Consider the following 16550-nt stretch of genomic DNA (forward strand, 5'->3'; position numbering starts at 1 on the left):
CGGGTGGGGGCGTATCCAAGGCCACGGAAAGGATCAAAAACGAACGCAGCGAACGTGGGAAGAGTGCAGCTGCCACAAGTGCAGTATCAGTAGCTGGTCCTTTGTTCGCTGGTATCGCTACGATGCGGCGTGCAGGTGAGGCAGCTGCTGCAGCAACATACGCAGCCACAATGTTACCTGAATAAAATAGTAGTGCAGGAGCACCAGCATCAGATATCGAGCTACCGTCTCCTTACTGTTTGGTGCACACCATGCTAAGCAGAGGTACCTGCTGCACCCCACCTTGGCTGGTACCAACGTGCCTTCATCCGCTGCTGTTGCTGCAGGTCTCTGCTGCTGCTGCAAAACTAAGATCCTCAGCAGCAACAGCGTCAGTGCGGCGCATAGCCAGCTGCAAGTGCAGCAGCATCGAAAACAGCAGAAGCAGCAGCAGCACTAGCAGGAGCAGAAAGCTCGGCGTACGAGATAGTCACTGAAATACTTGACTTATCCTGTGCTCCAACACTGCACAATGTTGCCTTGACACAGCCCCATATGGGGCAGCATGACGCTGAAGCAGCAGCAGACGCAGCAGACGCAGCAGCACGTCCATCGTGCTGCACAGGTACTGCACTGCTGGCAACAGAACCCACACACCCTGCATCAGCAGCAGCAACAACCGTAGCAGCAGAAGCTAGTGCAGGAAGAGCATAAATTGCAGCAGCACTGGCGGCGCATGGTGCCGTTGCTGCCATGCTGCGATTTTTTTTGTGTTGCTACAGGATTGGAGCTAGGATTGTTAAGAGTCGGCAGTTTTTCGGCGCAAAATCCCTCGAAAGACTCGAATTTCACGCACAGTTCCTGCAAAGTAGAGCAACTCTGCTAAAGGACCGCGGCACCGGAAGATGGCATGGGAAATTCCCAAAATCTTTTTCGAAGAGAATAGTGCTCAGAATCTAACAAAAAAGTCTTCCATAAATCCTATTCGCTTATATAAACGTGCCCTTGTCGGGCCGCGCAGCACTAGATAGGAAAGCCTCTCTATAGGTCAAGCGCTGCCCAGCGTACTTCCGCGCGCCTGTCGCATTTCGGCTTTATTTGGTTGTCCATTGCTGCCTTGAGCAGGAAACGCATATGCGGCCCTAGGAACTGCCAGTATGGATGGTGCGGCCCAGAGCAGCTCGCCGGCCCTTAAAGCCCCTTGAGAAATGTTGTGTCTCCCTGTTCGCGCTGAGCTGTTAAGGGCTCAGCTGCCCGCCGGTGCGGGCCTCTAATCGGGGTTGAGAGACCTTAAGGCGGGACTCCGCGCCGTCCGTTGTTAGCAGCAGCGTAAGCATTCCGGGTGCTAACACCCTACGGCACTGTTTTCCACTATTGCTTGGGCGCGTTAGTTTGCAAGAAGGGGAGTTATCCTAGTCTTCCTCGGTTGCGCGCAGATCGCAGTGACATGGAACCCGCCAAGTGGCAAAGTTTTACGGGTGTGGCGGACGGCCGAGCCGCAGCAGTAGCAAGTCACTCCATTGTCGAAATCTGGAAATCTACCACTGCCAGAACCCTTGAGGTGCCATTTTATTTATTGCCTACTAAGCAGCGAAGCCCCTCGAAATTCCCCCAAGTGGTGCACTCCTGCGGGCCTCAACTTCACCGTGGCTCCGTCTGCCATATATGAAAAAGAAGCGCAGGGCACTCCAGCACCAACGTACCCTTAAGCGGTTGCTATCCCCGACTCGCCGCTGCCATTTGACAACTCCCCAGCTACAGAAGGTCCAGGAGAGCAGAGCTGCAAAGGCTCGCCTGCCGGAGACTGGGGGCAGCGCTACAACAAGCTGACGAGGGTGCACCGCTACAGCGGCTTGGGGCCGCTCTGTAGCACACCGGAAGCTCCTCTACCACATAGAAGAGGCCCCTTTACACCATGCATATGCGCCCGATTGACGAGGAAGAGCGTGACATGGAAACCCCTGGCTCGGCCGGCAATGTACCATGGGGGAGCGCTGGTTCGCCCATGCCATCCGGCCAAGGGGTACTCCACGTCCTACGAAGACAAACCGTTTCCTACGGAGAGGCAAGGTATCCTAAAGCTGGTTTGTACGGTGAGCATCTCTTTAAGAGGCTGTTGCTGCAGTGTGGCGTCAAAAGAAGAGCGGCACAGGGCAGTACCCTATGCCTGCAGCTGTGGGATTGGGGATTGTATACTCCCCTTTGAGTCGCTCCTCCTTGACGCCATACGGCCAGGCCCGGCTGATTCGCGGCTTTGTCTCGTGGGGCACTGCAGCGTATGAACACATCCACAGCGCAGACCAAACACCATAAGCATTTCATGAGGGTTTCGGCTTTACGCTGTAAGAAGCTATAGGTGCGGGAAAGCCGACGGAGCCTTAGCTGCCTGATTGCTGGCCTTCCATTCCCTCGACAAGCCTCACTATTCCAACCCGGTGGTGGCTGCTCCATGACATGGCGTGTGTACCGAACAGTCTTGCCCTCCGCTTGTTTCACAGGCCTCGGACGGTAGCGACCTGAAGCACGCAAACAGTTCGTCCCAAATCTCTGGGACAATGGTAGTCCCCAAACCCTACTCCTAAATCCCCAGCATTATATCCATACATTACCCCACCACAACCCTCCTAAAGCTCTGCCATTGGAGACCACCCGGGGCAGCACAGCCCTTTCGCATTCACAAACCCGCGCCGCACAGGGTGTGGCGCCGTCCTCCCATGCCAAGACAACAGGAGCAGGCCCTACCCACCACGCTTCACTGCACGGGGCTAAGCCTCGCCACAAAGGAAGGCAACCCAATTAAACTATTTATTCAGCCTGCATAAACGTGCTCCAGCCTATGCGCCAGTAAATAAGCTTGAATAAGACAGACGTAACAAGCGTTTCTATTCACTAGTGACAAAGGGTCTCCAGTTCTCCACGATGGACACAGCCACAGAAGACAGCAAAGACGCACCCTTCCACAAACGCTGTCGAATTAAGAATTTGCAGCGATCTCCGTCGATGGCCACCGGACTTATGGCCTGCCAAACAGCAGCAGCAGCAGCGCGCATCGTTGCTGGTTATATATTTTCTGTTGCTGGCCCTTCTGAGAGCCAGCCCTCTACATGCAACAAAACGAATCGAATAGATCAAAAAGAGGTGAGACAGATGGGGGATATCATGAAGCTGCCTGATGCGCCTCACCCGCTGTCTGTCCCTCGAGTCCGGTATAGCGAAGTGAACGCACTTTATGCCTGCGGCGCAAACACTCCTAGTGAATCCTACACCCTAGGCCTGCCTTGGGCCTCCACACTCTATGCCCTAGACTGGTTTCGCTCTACGCCTATGTGGAAATGGGAGAAGGAGGCCATGCTGGATGCAGCAACAACTGGAGGAGTCAGCGGACTTCGAAGAGGCTCAATTGCCGGGTTCCTCGGGCCGCGAGGAAGTCGTGCTTACGGAGAAGATTGCAAGTAAGTTTATAGAGGTCGAAGTCCGTCCTGTAGAGGTACTTCATGACCCGCTGTCTCCGCGCCAGCCAAATCGAAAGAATTCGCTTTTTAGAATGGTCCCGGCGGTGCCGCAGGAGGTGCTGCCGAGCGTTGAGGATCTTCTCCGTAAGGCATGCGACTGAAGGCAATCACCCACTCATACACCCGCAGTCCTCACGCCCATCCCCTAACACTCGTGGGGCGTTCAAAGACAAACTTTCACCATCCTTGCTTAAGTTATTGCTGTTCGTTTGCACCATGCATCTCCAAGCAGACGCATGCAAGGGCCTTTGGCTACTTGTCTGCGCTGCTGGCCACTGCAGCACCTCCACACACCCAGCTATGCACACAAATTCCTTCTTCACAAATACCGCGAGTGTATGCAGAGTGAGGCACTACCAAGAGGTGCATTCCTCGTTCTCTAGAGCTGCGGGAAGCCTTTTTATGTACATCCTAACGCACTCTGTACGGCGCTGCTGCCTGTGTCGAAGGGCCGTCGCTGCAGCTGTCTGCATAGCTGCAGCTTCCTCCATTGATGCAATTGTTTGCTTGACGCGCAACGCAAAGAAAGACAGTTCCGCAAACCCACATGGAGACTTGCCAGGTCCTCCTCCCGCCAGCGCTCTATGTACCCTTCCGGCACCTGGAGGCACAAAGCACTCCCCCAACTCCAAACAGCGATTACAGCCCGAAGGACACCCTACATCCCCTCTGGGCCCTGCGCAGGGCTTCAAGCTGAATTGGCAGTGCTTATATGGGGTTCAACGGGGAAATGCTCGGCTCCAAAACAGGAGGAGGGCCCTTAAAGTTTAGGGAAAAAGGTTAAGGGCCGCTAGTTGGTAGGAGGAAGTCTAAGATTTCCTGTTCCAGTGCAGCATTTAGAGTTTCCGCCTTTGCGGTTAAGTTTTAGGGTTACTTTGTCTCTTTCGCTGAGGAACTCCTTTTCAGCCTGGATATACCACTCGGACTTTGGCGAGCGGACTTTTAGAGGCACAACTCCCGCAAAACGATGCACTTTGACACGCGCCACAAACCGCCGTTGCAGGGAACTGTGGGGTGTCCTCAAGACGCAACCGGAGAATCGCCCAAGATCCCCCGCTACGAGCGTCGGGGCCCCAACCAACCTACACCGAGGGGCCCCCACGAGGGACTCGGCAACCGGCCCAAAGGCGCTTGAGTTGAATGCTTCAGGCGAGCAGTTGGGCCTCTCGTTAAGGGCAAAGAGGCCCCGACGATGCCTCACGTTGTGCTGCACGGCCCCCCTTGTGGCTGAAAAAGTGAAATACTGGCTTTTGGAAAGACACGGGGCAATATACACCCGGAAGAGTGGGGCCCCCAGCTTCCCGGCCCCGCGAACAACACGATAAGTCATCGCACTGCTAATCCTTAATCGGTTATGAAGCAATCACCCTAGCGGGCTTCATAGGGGCCCACCGGGCCCATAGGGGCCCAAGAGGGGCATACACACCGACCTCAGCAACAAATGAAGCCTGGATGGATACCTTGCATTAGATGATAAAGAGACTTGGCAAGAAGACAATTTAGATACGAAGCGGCGGAGCTTCAACCCCCAAATCCTTAGCCCTCAACACTGAACCTCCGTACAGAAACGGGCTCGCGTGGGGAGCGGCAGGAACTCGAAGCTTTGCAAGGGCAGTCGGGGGATTGGGTGGCAAAATTGTTTTGGGACTGAAGGAAACTTATTGAAGGCATTTGGAGCGAAGACGGGAAGAGAAGTGTCCCAAGCCAAAAGGGAATAGCTGCGCACACAGCCGATTGCCCAACCTCCAGCAGACAGGTACGTACGCAGTACCCTGAGGAAGCAATTGAGCAAATATATACAGTAAGAAAAGCTGTTCAAGAAGTACTACATAGTAGTAGTATCGCTTGAGAAGGGTACTCGAGCCCCCTTTGCCTCGTAGGGCATCCAGTCCCCTCTCGGGGGCCCCTCAGGCGCCCAGCAGCCCCGCAAGTAGGAAAAGGGACAGTATGTACGTAAAAATATTGCGGCGCTATGGGGGAAGAGCTTCATGGGCATACCTCCCTTTATTATCCCTAAACCTCAAGCCCAAGTCCTTGGTCGCTGTGCCTCAGTGACCCCGTCGGCGCTGGTGCTCCGGCAGCTGCTACTTTGCCGTGCTTCTAGGCGGCATCGCCTGAGTTCTTGTTTTTTCTCCGTATTATTTGTAGAGGGCCCTCAATACGAGGCCGTACTCGGCCCACCTTGAGGGGTTCGGACACGGGCGTTGCTCACAGGCTTCAAATAACCCTCAACACAATGGTGGGTAGGCTCAAGGCCTCGAAGGGCCGGGGGGGTCCCCAAGGCGATGGTGACGCTGCATGCAGAGCCAACAATGCATGCAGTGAAGTCTCTAAGCAAAACAAATGCGGGGCTCTCATGGAAGACCGCGCCCTCCTAACGGCCCTGCTGGAGGCTGCAGCCAGCGGCAACAAAGACTCACTCCTCGCAGCTATCAGGAAAGTTGCACAAAGATACGGAACGCGCAACGTGGCAGCAGCAGAAGCCTCAGCAACAGAGGTTGCGGAAGGAGGAGAAGCAACAGCAACACCAGCAAAACGCCCTACAGCAGCATCAGGAGCAGGACGAGGAGATGCAGCAACGGCAAGAATACACCCAGAAGCTGCTGGTAAAGCAGCAGCAGAAGGAACAGAATGCGAATTGCTAGGCATGGATCCCGACTTGCTGCTAGGCTTCCGTGACGGCGAAGGACGCACAATAGCTCACTTTGCAGCTTTAGGAGGTTCTGCTGAGGTGTTGGAGTTGGTGTTGCGTCTGTGCCCCTCGGCGCCCAATGCGAGAGACAGCTATGGAAAAACCCCTCTCTTTACGGCTGCTTCGTTAGGCAACACAGAGGTGCTGCAGCTGCTGCTGCACAACGGCGGAGACGCAGCAGCACGTAGTAAAGGAGGCAGCACCGCGGTGCACGAGGCCATCTTTGCCCAGAAGGGAGAAGTTGTTAAGCTGCTCCTTGAGAGAGGCGCAAATGTGGGCTATTCTTAGGGGCATCTGGGGATTCATCCCGACCTCTCTCTGTCTTCCTCTCTCTGTTGCCTTTCGCTCTTGATGTCTTTGCATCCTTATGCCTCTCTCCTTTTGCTTGTCGTGCTTCCTTCGTTCTCTTTGGTTATCTCTCCACCACTAGACTAGGTAGATCAAGAACAACCTCAAAGCTGAGGGCAGTTTTATCTTTTTCCATACGTCGTGGTTTGCGTGCTCTCTCCCTACTCCTTCAGGCTTTGTGCGTATCCTTGTTCCTTCGGGCTAGTTTTCCCTATCTTTGTACCTCAGTCTCGTCGCCTCTTCCGCCGTTCCTTGAGTCATTTTGTGCCAATCCCTCCAGTTTGTCTGTCTTCTACGTGCCTGTGGGCTACCTTGGAGTCCCTTATGTGGGACTCGCATGCTCTTGTCTGCCTTTCTTTTGCAGCCAAATGCAGTTTCTTCTATGGGCACTCCCCTACAGATAGCGGCGGTGACACAGCAGCAGGAGATCCTTGAGCTGCTGCTGTCTCACGGCGCAGACCCCAACAACAGCCAGGGATCGGACTCCGATTCTGTTTCCGCAGTCGATCGTGAGCATGATATCACCGCCTCCGTCTCCTGCTGCAGCCCCTTTCCCCCTGCCTTAATCCTCGCAGCCTCGAAGAACGACTGCTCCTGCCTGCAGCTGCTACTGCAGCACGGGGCCGATTGCAACGCCACCGACTCCGAAGGTTTCACAGCCCTTCACTGTGCAGCAGAAACAAACTGCATAAAGTGTGCAGAACAACTCCTTAAAGCAGGCGCTGACTGGGAAACTGCCGCCGCTGTAAGTGGCGTTAGGTGCCCATGCACCTCTCTCTACGCACATACTGCTGGACCAACGGCGAAGGGCTGGGGATATAGGGTATGGGGTATACTCTTTGGATTTTCTTGTATGTTGATTGGGTGGGGTGTCCTCGTGGGGTCGGCTGGGGTCGCTGTGTTTAGGACGGATCGACTCCTCTAGACCTGGCGAAGCGCCACAAGGCTGAAGCGGTGGCACAGCTGCTCGAGCACCTGGGCGTCAGCCCCCATCAGCGAAGGCGCCCTCCTCAAAAGTCCTCTCCCAAAGTGAGTCCTGGCTACTGGGGAGTGAGTTATTTGTTGGAGGCTGTCTGTGTACGGCCTTTCGAGGGGCGCCTTCCGAGTGGCCCCTTACCTCCACATGCAGCCATGTAATGCATTTATATTTGCGTGTATGAATATGTATGCGCATGCATTTTTGTCTTTTCACGTATATGCCGCCCAATGCACGCCGGCCGTTTGGGGCTACGCTGCAGCCCACGAGGCCTGTAGATTGCAAGTGCCGGACCCGGAGGAGGCTGTCAAGGCGGTACAGCACCAAAGATACACACAGCGAAGACAAGAAGAGAGGCACAGAAAGGCAGAAAGACATGGAGAGGCATGAACGGAGACACAGAAAGTGCACGCCACGGGGAAGGAGCTTTCGGAGAAAAAAGACAGATAGAAACGATTCATAGGAAGGACGCGGCTCGTGCGTGCTTTGTGCCTGCAGCAGCGGCGAGAAGCATCAGAGTCTCAAGGGACAGGGCCAACGGTCTCGAGTGATGGTTTGGCTGAGGGTGCTAAGGAAGCGCCATCACTCAGTATAACTTTGGATCCTTCTGGTACCGCTCCGCCCGAAGCGTTGGCGAGAGTCGAGAAGCTAAAGGAAGCAGGAAACGCCGCTTTCCATGGGAAGGACTTCGCCGCAGCCAAGGAAAAATATACCCTGGTGAGCCGCCCCTCCACGCCACACTTAGTTGCAGCTCTTTTTCCCCAGTGCTTTTCTGCCGAGGCTCTCCGCTGGGCGCAGACCCAGGTCTCCGCCTGCGGCCCTGTATGGGGCCTGTTGGCCTGGAGGCCCCGTGAGGGGGAGCCTGCGGATACCGAGGCCTTCACAAATGTCTGTAGACCTTTGGCGAGAACTAAATCCGAAACGTAGTTTGTGGGACGGCTGAAGGATAGGGGCGGCAAGACAGTTGTGGTGTTTGCAGGCGATTGATGAGTGCCCAAAAGTGACGGCAGCGCGGGAGCTGCTGGGAGTCCTCTACTCGAACCGAAGTTTCACCCATGAACAGCTCGAAGACGCGCAAGGAGCCCTGGCGGACGCGCAGGTGGTAAGGAGAAAGAAAAGGGACTGCCACATAGAGGGGCTCCCACTGCTGGGGCCGCAGGCGGGGAGAGTAGGGAGAGGGGGGTCCGCAGGGCTTGGCTCACGAAGCCTGCACGGAGACGGAACGGCTTGCTTGCTGCATGTTGGTTTGTGCGTCGGTTTGTTTGGCCGGTAGTGGGCGTTGCATTCTTCATGCGTGCCTTCCTTGTTTTTTTTTTATCGTGAAATCGTAGACCCTAAAACCCCAAACCCCTAAACTCTATGCCCTGATATATATATATGCCTTTTGTGTGCGTGCAATTTCTGTTTCTGGGAGTCCGTGGTGACTTTGCATGGCTAGCATACTTAAGGACGTTGGCGGGGTGGTGTTGCGGTTCCGCACAGGCGGCGCAGCTGCGGCCCGAATGGAGCAAAGCTCACTACCGCCTGGCGCGGGCACGCCGCCTGGAGGGCGCGGCGGAGGAGTACGTCGCCAACTTGTGGGAGGCGTTTCGCCTAGATCCCACAAATACACAGATTCGGTAGGATGAAGACCTAAACCCTGAAGGCTGTGCACGCCTTAGCCCCACGCGCACAAACCCTCACACGCACACGTGGGCAGAGCACAGTGGAAGCGATTTTGCCAAGTAAAACAACGCGTGCAAGGGTGACGTGCAGCGTCACAGAAAGAAACAACTAAGGATGCATCCGCACATAGTAAACCGACAGATGCACAGCTAACGAGGAAATGTACATAGACACGCGAACAGACAGATGCGCAAGTAACGGACACAAAACGCACAGGCCCACAGACGGATGCGCAATTAACAAACAAACAAGCCCGAAGCGTAACACCCAGATACACAAATTCAAACACAGGCAAATAGAGAGGCAGATGCGTTACTAGACCAGCAAACAAAGCCACCACAACAACGCACACACGCACAGACATCACAAACGCACAAACGAGCAAATCCAGGCACAACACAACGAAAGAAAAGCTCACAAAGACACTAGTAAGGCACGAACGAAAACGCACCAAGCCAAAAGACCAAATAGGCATGCATGCATGCGACTGAACAGACAGCTCTGCATACAAGCGCATAACCGGATAAAACCATAGACCAAACGGACTGTAGACCAGACACCATCTACCCCATATTGGAAGGCGAGGCACCAACTCAATAGATAGCTCATAGTTCAGCGGTGGGGGTCTCTGTGTAGTGGAGTGGATTTCCGCAGCGCGTACAGCAGTCGTGCCTGCGCTGCGCCTGGGACTCTCTTCCCCACGTTCCCCGTAGTATTTGTGCGTGGTCTTTCATGACGTTCATTTGTAGTTTTTCTGTGCGTGATTCTGCCTCTGCCTCTGTGGCGCAGGGAGGAGATGAACGCAGCAGTGCAGGCAGCGCGTAAGGCCCACAAGGACAGGGCTTCCTCCGCCACGCAGCCTGCTTAGGCCTCTGCCAAGTCGAAACTGCTGTGCGCGGCGCCAGGATTCCCCTAGGATTCGTATAGTGGAAGTTGCACTGACAGAAAGACGCGTGCTACAATGGAGACTAAAGAACAGAAGATGCCGTCTATTTAAAAAATTCTCTCAGATGCCCTGAGGGGGGCGGGGGGTCAAAAATGGACCCCAAAACGCTGAGTTGATGTTCCCATTGTACCAGAGGGCTCCTGGAAAACCCATAAGAAGGGTTTTCAACTTCGGGTCGAGCTTTGGGGGAAGGAGCTGCCATGCCAGCGTACCCGAAGCAGCCAAAACCTAAGCGGCCTCGCCAGGGGCCCCCTATCCTGCCTCTCCCTCCCACCATTCTCTTGGGAGGCCTCTGGAGGTCCACTGGAGACCCCGCTCAACTCCTCCTGCCCCTCAAACTGCGGGAGGGACGGGCCCTGGCCATTTGAGCCTGCGCATCTGGAAACTAAGAAAAACTTCGTCTCCTTTAGTAGCCAAAGCCTCGGCACCTGCTGTTGCTGCTGCTGCTGCTTCTGGGGCTGGTGCGCTCAAAATAGACCACAGCACTCGGTGGGAACTGCTGTAGTTCAGTGGGCTGCACGCCGTGCTGCTCCCAGGCTGTAGACCAGGTGCCGCTTTGTGTTCGTAGCGGAATACCACAGCCCAGCCTCCTAACTACTAAACACCAACGAGGGGGGCTACTCACTGGGACCCTGCTGCTACGGAGCTGCGCCTCCACCCTGCCCCTCCTCTCCACGAGGTTGCGCCTCTCCGCTCTCAGTCTGCTGCTGCTGCACTGCTTCTGGAGCGCCCCCTTCCGCCATCCCGCTCCCATCGGGGGCGGCCGCTGGATCAGCTGAAGCGCTGTTGGGGGCCCCGGAAGGAATATCAGCTGCGGCGCTAGAAGCGGCGCCAGAGGCGTCTGCATCGGGCGCGCCCACCGTCTTCAAAGATTCGGTAGCGCATTGCTGCACCCGGCGGTTGTATTCCCGCCGATTTTCCGCGTACAGACGCGCAGCCTCTTGATTTGCCGGGCTGCTGGGGTTGGGATCGCTCAACAGTGACTGCAGCCGCACCAAGCATGACGCAGCCCAACACGAGAATTCACAGCAAGGGGAGCTGAGAAAAACCAGCACCAAATGCACGGCGCGGACACCGGGGAACGCAAAACTGAACCATATCAAGCGGCACCAAGTACTACACCCGGGAGACGGGGAGAAATGCAATCTCTGTTACTGCAGCTCAAGCGGACACAGCAACTGCAGAAACAGCCACTCGTACAGCACTTCCTTCAGCTTCAGCAGCATGAGCAGTGACAAACTTACCTGTATGGAGGTGAGAATAGCAGAAATATCATATATCGGACTCCACTGTGACTGCAGAATGTCCAGGCAGATGTTCCCGTCATTGTACACTGCACAGGCAAAACGCGAGCGGGGCAGATATACGAAATACATATTTCATTATGCAACTGACGGCAGCACACTAGGAATTTCTTCCCACCCCAACCCGCGACGCTTCACCTCACAGTATTTCACACCGGCCAATCCCTCCAGCTACTGCCTTCACACCCTCTTTTCAGTGCGTATGTGTTCACGTTTTTGGCGTCTATGATTTTAACATTTAGAAAAGCCTTATCCACACCGTTCGGATGGAAGAGCTTGGAGAGAAATCGGACATGCGGGGGCTTATTGGGATAGTCGTTTGTAAACTTGAGCTCCAACTGGAACGTGCCTGAGGTGCACAAACGAAAAGACGTATACGAAATATATAAAGGCACATATATACAGATATACTTACGTTTCCGGTTGCCTGTGCCCATACGTCTAAGTATGTATATACACGGATAGATCTAATGAATACGTGAGCATGTAAATAGATTTCGTAAACGAACGATGGAGTACTTCATCGTTTCAGTTGCACTTCTGTTGTGTCAGAGGGTGGATCAGAGCTGACCGCCCTCCCAAGGAGTGTCCTCTGGGCCAAAGATGACGGCGTGCCAGCGCATTATATCATTTTGCACGGGGGCGCCGCTGACGCCAAACGGGGGGTCGCTCTGCAGCTTGCGGAAGTCACGGATCAGGCGTTTTCTCTGCATGTGCGCACACATACCCAGCAACGCCCTCAGCAGGAATGCCATTAGCAACAAAATAAACTACAACACAAATCAAAAAGGCGCGCTTCTTCCTTGTGGTCTGCGTGCTACCCGCTTCACTGGGGGCAGTGGTCCGGTGTAGAGGGCGAGGAGCCGGGGGCAAAAATTTGAAGGAAGATTGCCATCATTATATGACTATGCTGTGGCTTCTGCATGGTGCGCTGGACCGCTCCAAAATCAAAAGCTGCTACGTCGGGCTCTATGCAGCTGCTGCTTAAGCTGCGCCTGTTGCTGCCACTGTAGGCATCCCCCTGTTGCTGCTCCTACTCCCCCTGCATGCAGCTGAAAGCAACTGCGACGAAGATGTGTATCTGGTGTGACCTACAGCATGGCTCGCCATGGTATAACAGGACCTTGTTACCACTTTCTGCTGGTCAAGGAAACGGCTGGGTTCTCCGCACCACCTGGAGAAGAAGCTCGTTCGATCACTTCATGACGAAAAGGCCACAGTACCTCCTTGCTCAGGACGCAGGAGAAACACAAAAGAAATTCACTTGCCATATATATTCAACTTTTACCTGGACTGCCTTCATCGCTCGGGCTGCTTGCGCACCCCAGGGCATCCAGCCCAGATCGCATGCGCATGCATTCCCATCAATTACCATTACATTTTCGTTGCTATAGCGAGTGTACCGTTGCAGGTTTAGAGGAATAGAGAGTATGAAGCTAATGATCATCTGTTTCGGGGCCTTAACGCCTGGACTGCTTTCTACTGGAGCCTGCAGTTCACCGGCGGCCAGCGTAGTCTGTTTGGAAGGAACATTGTCTAGTGGATTTTGACGTAAGAGTAGCATTTGTCGTCACGCTGCGGCATGAACAACCCCATTCTATTGCACTCGGTCTAGGGAATCACCAGCTACCGCGCCTTCCCCGGCCAGACATTCAATTTACACACCATGCCTGTAGTGGCACGCTCCAACTTGACAAGGTTGGTACATGTTTTTCTACTTTAGCGCAAGCTGTCTACTCAAGGCCAAGTGAGTATTTAGCAATTGCCTACAGTGTTGCTGCATGCGCCGAAAACAGGCTTTGTTGTGCGTGCACGTGTGGTTGGCGAGCAGCTTGACTCGCAGCAGGCTGTAACTTGCTGCAACTCATAGCCAGCCACCTTTCCGAAGAAGCACTTCCTCGTGTGCCGCTGTGCCCAGAAGGCTTGGAGGTAGCAGGAGAGATTAGAGGCTTTCGAGGTGGTCCTGCGTGGTGTGTTTTAACTCGCGACGCTCCTCCGTTGAGATCGACGACTGCATGGCTCAGAAGACCAGCCACCGGGTGCCAATCATATCCCCGCATCTGGGAGGTCGTGCGTGTAGTATTAGCTAGCCTGAAAAACGTTCCTTTTCGGGAAAAAGACGGGAAAGTCTAGGCAGTCTTCTAAAATTTCCTACAGTTGAGTCTTTGCCCATCTCTAGTCACGGAAATTTATCACACAAACCCCCTCGCCTGCCTTGCTGCCCCGAGAACAGCCGGCAGCTGGCGGATCCGTTATCCAACAGGCGGGGAGGAACTTAACGAGCACTTCGCAACAAGCATGCTTCTTCACGCGAGATTGTAGGGTCGCGAAGAAACACAAGTAGTGCGAGAAGGAAGCTTTGAGCGCCGTGCCCACAGGAACCAACAAAGCGGCCGGAGAGATGCTTTTGTCTTCATGCTAATGTGTGGCTAATGCGTGGCTTACTGACGAGGCCAGAAGAAGCGAAAGCAGCACCAGAATATCCTCCGTGGCGCAAATCTGGCTTGTCCGAGTTCGTAATAATATTAGGTATCTTCTAGTGCCCCGCACGGGTTCAGAAGAAATTACGATATCTGGAGGAAGGAAAGGAAGTGCAACCAACCGCTCCACTCATTGTCGCAATGCCTGCGACTGCAGCCGCCGATGGTAGGCAGGATAGTATGGGCGTAAAATGAGAAGCGCGGATCCCACTATAGTTATAGGGTTGACGCAGTGCAGATGTACAATCCCCCGCAGAAAATTACTTGTCACTGATTGCGCTCCTAAATTTGAAATTGTGTTGCGCTAAAGTTTACATTGCTATCCCAACAATGGGGGTCGTAGCTTGTTGAGTAATTCTCCCTTCCTTCCAAGTGGAGAAAGCTAAGCGACGAAACTCCGCTCTCTTCTTCGTCGTTAGTGTTGATGTGTTTAAGTCTGTAAGTTGAGCCGGACCATCGTAAGAGTTTATTTTTGGCATAAAAACTGGGGGGATTCTGACGAACGTACACCGCTCAGGTGACTTTATCGGATCTTTCGGTGGGCTTGTTTGTGCAAGCCGATTTTGACGGGTATATGTTTGCCGTAAAGTGGTGTGGATGAGCAGCTTTTCAAGGAGACTCTAGTGTCAGCGATTTAGGGAACTGTAGAGCGAGAACCGGGTGCGCTTACGAACTGTTTCTCGGGCAAAAATGAGGCGTGTCCTGCTGCACGTTACAAGGCAGCAGGCAACCTGCGCAACATGAGCACCTGAGGCGTGGAGATGAGGAGGCAGGCTGCGGTGTTCCGCGCCCTCTAGTGTTGTGAGAGGCCAACTTCGGGGGGGAGTGATTTTAAGCAAAAGAACAAGTTGAGGACGTGCTAGTCGATTTTATTGGCATGCCTGAAGCCTATGTTTTTTTCGGGAGGAGGAGCAGAGCACGTGGAGATGTGCTGTGGCGGCTTTAGCCAAAATACAGCTCTCGAGCATTTGTGGTTTGTTACCGGTTCTCACCATCCTCTCCTTAGCTGCGATGGGGAGGTAGGCTCGCGCGATGCCCTATAACTGGTGTTGCGGGCTGCTTCAGGCATTCCGGAAACAGTTGCCTGCTCTGGGATTACAAATATCATTTCCTTCTGAAGAGGGGACGCCCCCATGGGCTGCTGTTGGTTAGCGCCTTTTGTCTTTTTCTGGAAGGGCTGGTGTTTACAGCCCCAATATGCTTATGCCTCATGTCCGGGTCTTTTCTAAGCTGGCTTTCCTTCTTCCTAGCTTGGGCAGCGAACGCGCCATTTTTGTTATCTTTTAGTCATGAGCAGTCCATCATCTAGGCAAGATAAACCCTTTTGCTGTTTTGTTCCCGGTTTGTGGCCCAGCTGGTCACCGGCTACACAGCTCTGCAGTGAGCCATTGACATGAAAGTTCCCAGTCCACCGTGGAACTTGTATTCACCTAGGATGGTTCCTTCTCGATGTAGCATCCTATCGGCGGCTTCCTTTTTGTAAGCTTTCTCACTTCTGCCATAGCTTGTTCCATTACCAGCCTGGGAACAAGCGTATACTGCAGCGCATTTCGCAAGGGATTCACACTCTGGTTGTGCTGCGGAAAGGCGTTACCTATCCTTAGATGCAGCCATCATTGTCGTGCCTCTCCTAACAAAAAGGATGACGACAGCAACTGTAGCACATGAAGTGAATTACGAAAACTGGAATACAATTCAACAAGTAAGGAACGCTACCACTGCTCCCGCACCGGGGCGCCCGTCATATCCGAGGGTCAGCAAGTACAGAGACATTCTTCATGAACCCTCTTCGCCGCACAAACATTTGGCTCTGGACGGGATGAAGATACTGCTGTTGTTTCACCGCGGCAAGGCTTCGAGTCGTTGGTTCCTTAGCGGTGCGGTTCGTTGCTCGCACGTGTTCATAGAACCATACGAAGGATGCCAAACCCACCAAAGGACAGTCTTATGCTTCAAAGAGGTCAAACTACTTGGCATAGGAGTTCCATGACTGCCGCTGACCTCCTCTGTCATACCCAGGATTTTGGCTACAGCGACTCAAAGGCCCGGGGCCCTTGTAGAGGAGGCGGCCTGTAATGAGTTGTAATAAACTTCGCTGAAACCAGTGCTGCAAGGCAACCACACATGCAGGCACAACCAATCACCGTTTGCTGCATGCAGTAGCACTGCAGACAATTGCTGACCAACTGCTTTGCCTTTCCCAACGTCAGACATGGCATGCAACGCAGGCCCTTGCTCAGCTGTGTCCTAGGAGGAAACATCCGCTGCTGTTGGGAAGTGTTGTCTTAACTGTTTTGACTCTATATCAGCACGCAGTGGCCCCCCTCTACAACCGACGACGATCGTACCACACAGGATGCCACACAACGGCAGTTGCAGTGGCCAAGCAGCCCCGGATGATATGAGACAGTTAAGCGGCGGCTACACCCAGATCTATTTTCATGAAAGTGTTAGTAAATTTGCACTTGGCTTCTCCTGCCTGCCTTCTGGGGCCTCTAAATGCACAAGCCCCACCAGCATGACGCTATTCTGGCCATGGCAGGTTCTTCGCGGTGCCCTTCAGCAGACTAATAACCCGCATATAATCGGGAAATAATGATAAAGAAAAAGTATAAATAAAGACAAGATAAGCACGAAATACTGGTGAA

General features: G+C 53.9%; 3 protein-coding genes across 3 annotated transcripts; 1 reads left to right on the forward strand and 2 right to left on the reverse strand.

Moving 5' to 3' along the window:
* Window positions 1-2111: 2111 nt before the first annotated feature.
* On the reverse strand, window positions 2112-4821 carry EAH_00024690 (ribosomal protein S15, putative; the record flags this gene model as incomplete). The annotated part of the gene is made up of 7 exons (XM_013396742.1): window positions 2112-2248; window positions 2403-2495; window positions 2933-2999; window positions 3163-3212; window positions 3418-3588; window positions 3912-4092; window positions 4366-4821. 7 exons carry the CDS (start codon window positions 4819-4821, stop codon window positions 2112-2114), a joined length of 1155 nt encoding a protein of 384 aa, XP_013252196.1.
* A 906-nt stretch (window positions 4822-5727) lies between these two features.
* On the forward strand, window positions 5728-10040 carry EAH_00024700 (ankyrin repeat containing protein / TPR domain-containing protein, putative; the record flags this gene model as incomplete). The annotated part of the gene is made up of 7 exons (XM_013396743.1): window positions 5728-6456; window positions 6896-7276; window positions 7438-7581; window positions 8081-8224; window positions 8487-8609; window positions 8990-9126; window positions 9962-10040. 7 exons carry the CDS (start codon window positions 5728-5730, stop codon window positions 10038-10040), a joined length of 1737 nt encoding a protein of 578 aa, XP_013252197.1.
* Window positions 10041-10756: 716 nt separating this feature from the next.
* Window positions 10757-12532, reverse strand: EAH_00024710 (ubiquitin-conjugating enzyme e2, putative; the record flags this gene model as incomplete). Its single annotated transcript, XM_013396744.1, has 5 exons — window positions 10757-11101; window positions 11363-11451; window positions 11682-11771; window positions 11994-12129; window positions 12518-12532. The coding sequence occupies 5 exons, from the start codon at window positions 12530-12532 to the stop codon at window positions 10757-10759; spliced, it is 675 nt and encodes a 224-aa protein (XP_013252198.1).
* Between the last annotated feature and the right edge of the window lie 4018 nt (window positions 12533-16550).

The sequence above is a fragment of the Eimeria acervulina genome, genomic scaffold (genome assembly GCF_000499425.1).
Source record: "Eimeria acervulina Houghton genomic scaffold, Eah_scaff195, whole genome shotgun sequence".
Lineage (NCBI taxonomy): Eukaryota > Apicomplexa > Conoidasida > Eucoccidiorida > Eimeriidae > Eimeria > Eimeria acervulina.